Source organism: Neodiprion pinetum, chromosome 2 (assembly GCF_021155775.2).
Source record: "Neodiprion pinetum isolate iyNeoPine1 chromosome 2, iyNeoPine1.2, whole genome shotgun sequence".
Classification (NCBI taxonomy): Eukaryota; Metazoa; Arthropoda; class Insecta; order Hymenoptera; family Diprionidae; genus Neodiprion; species Neodiprion pinetum.
This window is the reverse complement of record NC_060233.1, coordinates 11,251,145-11,257,708: the sequence shown is the minus strand read 5'-3', so window position 1 is coordinate 11,257,708 and position 6,564 is coordinate 11,251,145. Positions and strand designations below refer to the sequence as shown.

The 6,564-nt window shown below is 37.2% G+C and overlaps 1 protein-coding gene across 1 annotated transcript; it reads right to left on the bottom strand.

Moving 5' to 3' along the window:
* Window positions 1-3,159: 3,159 nt before the first annotated feature.
* On the bottom strand, window positions 3,160-4,037 carry LOC124212088 (uncharacterized). Its single transcript, XM_046611829.2, has 3 exons — window positions 3,885-4,037; window positions 3,555-3,824; window positions 3,160-3,477 (listed from the first exon to the last, which is right to left on the bottom strand). The coding sequence occupies exons 1-3, from the start codon at window positions 3,970-3,972 to the stop codon at window positions 3,317-3,319; spliced, it is 519 nt and encodes a 172-aa protein (XP_046467785.1). The 5' UTR covers window positions 3,973-4,037; the 3' UTR covers window positions 3,160-3,316.
* Window positions 4,038-6,564: the final 2,527 nt, after the last annotated feature.

Genomic DNA, 6,564 nt, shown 5'->3' with positions numbered 1-6,564 from the left:
AAATTGAATTCTCTTTCATCGTTTGATTATCACAAAAAAATTGAGCTTAATTTCGACATCGATTTCCTCATGGCAATTTTTATTTCTTGATTGAAACTCAATTATCATCAGAAAAACTTGCTGTATTTAATCTGTAATCAATTGTTGAAAAAGCGTCTGAAAGTGGTTGAAATTTGCCAAAACAAAAGCAGAGATAACCAGAGTTTATAACGAACTTGTTCGAATTTCCTTCGGTATCGGTTTAAAAATAGTCAGAAATATTCAGAAGCATTTAGCCACAGGTAGGAAAAATGTATAAAACTGATACCGATTCAGGTCAGCCATGGAATTCCTATATTTTTATACGCTTTTCTCCGATGCGTAAATTATTCCTGCGCGTTGATAAAAATCGAACGTTTCGTCGAAAAGCTCGAAGGCAATTTGGACCCGGCACATTTATATAGTATCTTTTTTATGCACGCATTTACACACTACCGACATAACGATAACGAGACTTGATATTTATTGCCTTTCATTACCGAGGGAAAAAAACCGCAGGATTACGTTTTACAGAAACAGCATTGCTAATGCACTCGATAATATTTGTTGATGATGATGACGATGATGATTTCCATCGTCGAGTTTTTGTCGTTCAATATGGAATCGGTGAGATTTGCTCGCAGTATTGGAAAATATTTATTTCCACACGTGGAATGAATAAAAACGTTGAAATGAAGAATGTTTGAAAGGTTCAAAATCATGTAATCGTCTAATGACCGACTTTAAAGGTACATCAAATTTTTCATCGAACCTGCAAATGTATGAAAAAAAAAATTTCTCAGATTTGATAGTGAAATTATACAACGGCTCAATATTGAAGAAAATTAATATTTAACCAGTAACTATGCATGGGAATATTTAATTTACAGTGTTTATGAAAATGTGTAAAGTGAAATTCGAAAAAAAAAAAAATAAAAAATGGATCGTTTGCTAAGTTGATCGAGAATCGGAATTCTCTCGTTGTCGAAACACTTGAATCGTATGAAACAAAAGTTTGACGAGTGAAATGCTGTGATAAAAAAAAAAACTTTTGAAATTTTCAAGTATTCTGACGAAATTTCACCGATAAAATCTTATAGATCCCAGCCTTAAGGGAGTGAACATATTATTTCAGAGCAATGGCGAAGAGCGTTTAGGAATTTTTGAAAACCTGATCGACCGTATGAAATTGATAAGAAAAAGATCGTTGAATGAAACTGCGCTAAAGAGGTTAAAATTTTTGAAAGTTTCAACGGAATCGACGACGCGTAGAGCCGATACTTTTTCTTCCTTGGAGAGAGTAAATATTAAAGAAGAGAGTTTTGCGGCTGGTGTTTCACACACTCGACGGAAGGAAGCAGTTGCGACCTATAATTTTAGGGTGAAACGGTTAGTGTTTCCTCGCGCTAGGGAAGTTCTATTCGAAAGTTTTGCGATAATGACAAAGTTTCCGAAGCGCAGGTATCCTTGCACGGCCAAGACTCGATGGATCCTTTTATCCTGTTAGCTGGCTCTCGCCGAGAGACCATCGGTGATCATCAAAGTTGGTACAACAGCGGGCATTTGATGGAAATCGAGGCTAGCGAAGGGCGAAGGCTGCAGCCAATTGACGAGAGTCGAATTATTATTTACCCATCAGGGAAGGAAATTCGGATGAAAAAATTGAGGGCGACCGGGATTTTATTTTACCAAAATTTTGAGCGCTTTCTTGAATGAACTGTTCGAGTAACATCGATCAACTGTGAAAAAGTTTCTTCGTCAAAAGCTCCGTGAGATCGGATTTTTGAAGAATTCATCCATTCCTAGAATCGGAGATTAGGGGAGAGAAAAAAATGTTTGGAAAATATTGAGCCGCGTAAATTGTGCCGACGACGATGAACGCGATTGGAATTCACATCTTTATTGTGTAATCGAAACGATTCCGAGCACATTCGAGTAACGCAAGCTCAGGTATGAAAAATTTGAGGAAAGGTTTAGAATTAGAACATTTGAAATGATCCAACTCTGCTGTTTTCGATTCGATTCTGATGTTTTTGGGGTCATTTTTTTCGCTGTGAGGATTTTATCCTCAAGGTATTCGAATTTCGATGTAAAATCGTTTACGAAATTCATCAGGAATTCCGGTTTTTCCAGATACACGAGAAAAAAGAAAACAAAACAAGTTTGCCCGAAGCTTCTAGGAATTTCTTTACGAGTGATCGAAAACTTTTCACCTAACCGTGAAACCGACGGAAAATTAGCATCGCCTGTAAGAAGCAAATAAATTTCCGGAGAAAACGGAAGCTTGTAGCATTCATGAATTTCCTTATAGCTAAAACTCCAACGGAAATGGCTTCAATTTTGCACTTCGAGAGTACAGGAAATGCCCTCTTACAGCTTCACTTGAGGCTTGAAAAATGTTGGGCGATGCAGTGACCGAACGCACGACATGCTCGAGGAAACCGGAAGTTGTGACCCGTGTCCGCTTTCCAAGGCTTACGTGCATTTGCACTTTTACCGGAACAAGTCCAAGTACAATGCTCACGCATATTCAGCCATTTTTGGTTTAAGAATTATCGAATTTTACATTGAGTTATTCTCACGATTTTAACTACGAAAGTTCGAATTTCGTCGGACGAAAAATAGAAACATGTGGATAATATTCTTTTTGTTCGCTACTTGAATCTATTGAGAATGCATATTTCTCGCAGTTTCTCCGAAGAACTTGAGACAAGTTCTCAAATAATATTTGACAATTTTGTAGAGATATGTTAATTTCGACTGTTACTTTCACGTCGTTTCAAGTTTTTCCCGGAATGAATTAGTATTCGCAAATTTGCAGCTGTCTACGATGATCTATCTTGAATCCATCTGTTTCATGTTTCATTTCGGTTACCCGCTATATGAATGTTAGTTTTGTACTCAGTTTGCATTTGGCACGCCAACGTTGATAGTTCTTCGAGATTCTTTCGGTGAAGGTCTTGTCGTGGCTTCGCAAACGGGGTCCCATCCACCATTTCCCATGGTTCTCGGAATTTCAGCTGCATTCGCAAAAGGCTTTCTCACAGAGCAGCTCTAATACCCTGAGGTTGGTTTAGTTTTTTTTTTCAGGGATGATGAAAATATATCAAGAGTTCCCTAAGCTTGAATAATATTTCAAGGTTGTATCGGATATGCATATTCACTATTATTCATCGATTACTAAAGATACAATTTGTTCGCTGTTTTGAAACTTAATCCTGTATATCACTCATATTTGGAATTCTCTGAATTTCGTTTGTAGCCTGTTTTTTGGCTTTGCCGAGTGGACGTTCATTGTCTAAACGCGCTTCTGAGGAATTGGAACTTCGCAGGCGTAATGCCTTTTCGTATTGTGGCAATCGTAATTTCCGAGTTCACCATCAGACGTAGAGATAAGGACGCAGTCATGAGTTCCTGAAGGTTCACCCTCTCTCCATGGTAAGTTATATAAGACTGATCCTGCATAAAGGGAAACAAAGTGCCGATTATTTCCTACGAAATTAGTGCATGCCAGGATTTCGCGAAGCGACACTTACCGTCACGAAGACTGACCCACTCGTCGAATAGCCTGTGAACGCCTATGTGTATCTTCACCTTACTTCCATTTACCAAGCGCTTGTAAATCTCTTTGTTGTCAGCCACTGCCAAACGAGCACCTTCACTCTCGCACAGTCTTTTTGCCTCCACCCACGATACGAACGTATCTTTGTAGAGCTTGTAAGCTACACTGGAGTTGAGAATTGGCTCATAACCTTCCGGGAGAGACGTGATTCGGTTTTGCTCGGACGTCCGATCAGGAACCGTGACTATGAATGGAAACACACTCTGATATAACGCATTGCTATGTAAGAATGATCTTTTATCACCTAAAACAAGCACCGAGATGGGTTTTGCCGAGCACGATACTCCCAAAAAGAACAGGATAAAGACCAGCGTCTTGGACGGTCCAGCCATTTTTCCACCGAAAGTAGTCTTAGTCGAAACTGACCGTGTCAACTGTTGTCTGAAGCTCACGATCGCTTCATTTATATAACACAAACCGTCAGATAATCCCCTCCCATACTGCGTCGCGTGGCGTATGTAAGTACAATTTTAATTCCACGAAACCGCGAACTACGTCGTTATCACCTCGCACGTATTTAAGTACCGAGTATTTTACTTTAGCTAATCGGTAGAAGTACGATTTTTTCCGGGCAAACAACCGTTAGCGAAACGAAGCCCAAAATAGATCAGGAAAAAATAAAAGTCATGGAATTGCAATGAATAAGTTTGCTACTGATTCACATTCACTGCGCGTCGTTGATCGAAATTTTTTCTTTCGTCTTGTCAGTTTCAACTGCCATTCGTGATATATTGTATCGCTGTTGCAGCTCCTCTGATTTTTAAGATCAGGTTAACAGTCTTTAAGGGAAACGACAACGAAGCATAAAATTGGATAAATGAATTCGAAAAACTTGTTTTTCTTCATATATCGGCGTTGTGTATTTGTGTAATATTGTGTAATATTTGGTTTATCGAATTTTGTAAAATGTGCTTGATAGTCGGGTTGATGTCGGGAGGTCACTGATTCTACCGAATTTTTTCCTGCTATTACGCCGTTTTTATTGCAAAACTACGTGAATAATATGATAGCATTTTTTTCCTACTCCTGGAGTTTTAAATAAAATACTATAATTTACGAACGATACAGCTCACGTGGGGAAAATTTAACTGTCTTTCATTTTCCCCGAGGTTCAAAAGCTTGGAAATTAGTGGCGAATTAGACCGAACGAGAGTTCTTACAATTTTAAAAGTACGTTCGTACTTCAATGCTGAAACGGATCGAAATCATTACCATTTTTGCCTTTGTTGAAAGAATTTTTTCTCAAACCGTTCCAACCCTGAAACAGTATTTGAAAATTTTTTCAAACTTTTAAATCAACTGCTTATTTGTAAATATTGAGAGTGGTTTTGAGACAAGTCCTTTTTAAAATCACTTGAAATATTTTCATATAATTGAGCAGTTGAATAAAAAATCTGACGAAATTCAGGGTACCGTTTCAGAGCTGGGACAATTGCATAAAGTATTTTAAGCAGAATCAGAAATAGCGAGGGTCAGACATTCGTCGGATTCACACGGAATTCCCCATCTAGAATCAGTCGAGCTCTGACGCGATAACTTCTTTGAACTTTCACTTATCGCTTCAAACATGCGTATTTCTTTGATTCATTTTACCACCACCTATCAGCCACCGCTGCAGTAAATATTAACTAATCATTCGTGCCGGCCATTATCTGTGATCGAAAAAACTGACGTATGTGTTTTGTTGGAAAATATTTGACGCAGCTAGAGAAAAATTTGATTTTGAAACCAATTTTTATATCAGATTTCAAAACATTCAGCTGTTTTTCATTTTAATTTCAACTTTGTCTCTTAAGATCAGCAATTTTTGACGTTAATTTTGAATCAGTATCTTAGCGCGCGATTAAATTAAATACGAGAAGTACAAATTATAGTAGAAAACTTGATTCAAGAAATTTAATAGGCACTGCAAATTCGACGTCAATTTGAAAAGCTCGCAGACTACGAAGGTTGATTAGCCAAAACGTTACAATCGTAATCTACGAAGATTTCTTCCAACGTTCAATACTAAAAAGTACCGGAATTCTAAACGAAATCTCAGATGTCGACGCTTCGTGTTAAATCACGTCAAAATTCTCGTAGTTCACTCGATTTTACTTCACGATGGCTCGTCCCATTTAGGAAAAATGTTTCCAGCAAACTCCCTGAGATACTCAATTTTCATCATGTTGGGATCAATAAATATTTGATTTTAAAACTTTGTTGAGTTGACTATTGTAAAGAAAAGAAACTCGGTTCCAGTGATTTGGTAGAAAATAGTCTTCCGAATGAAATGTGCTATGGTAAAGCGAAATCGATCAGATCCATTTGATTCCTCACAATTTTGGAATGATTTGAAACGAAGTACCGATGAATTTTTGCAAATTTATACGAATCCACTGAAAGTGTGAATTTTCGATTCGATTTTTACTTTTATTTTGAGTTGATTAAAAAAAGAGTAAAAAACTGCGAGAATCAGAACTTTTCATATCTTAATAGACAATGCAATCGTGAAAGAATACGAGTTCTTTTCAGCAACCTTTCAAAACATCGTTGTTATTATCCAGTTTCAAAATGATCCAAGCTTTCCTAAAAAGATAAGATTGAAAAAACAGGTTTCATTTCACAACTGTCCGAACACATGCAAATTTAGCAATCAGAAATTGGTGAAAAAAATGACAAGAATCGTTCGAAACATATTCTTTGACAGGGATTCACTAACAACGAATTCAAATTTACGTATGCAATCAGTTGCTTGCTCGGAGAAACGGATAGGGAAAAAAAAAATTGAAAAAATAAAAAATACTCGCCAAATTCACAGTTCAAATCAACGAACTTATGCCGATATATGGGCATGAATTAAAATAGTCCGAATTTCACTAAATTGCTCGATTATGAAGGAAAAAACACTTTTTTTTCGGATACGTACAATAAAATCTTGGAAT

Coding starts and splice junctions, on each gene's coding strand:
- LOC124212088 (XM_046611829.2), bottom strand. CDS start 3,972: ATGGCTGGACCGTCCAAGACGCTGGTCTTTATCCTGTTCTTTTTGGGA. Junction 3,825..3,884: donor CATCTCGGTGCTTGTTTTAG/GTGATAAAAGAT, acceptor TTCCATTCATAG/TCACGGTTCCTGATCGGACG. Junction 3,478..3,554: donor GTGGGTCAGTCTTCGTGACG/GTAAGTGTCGCT, acceptor CCCTTTATGCAG/GATCAGTCTTATATAACTTA.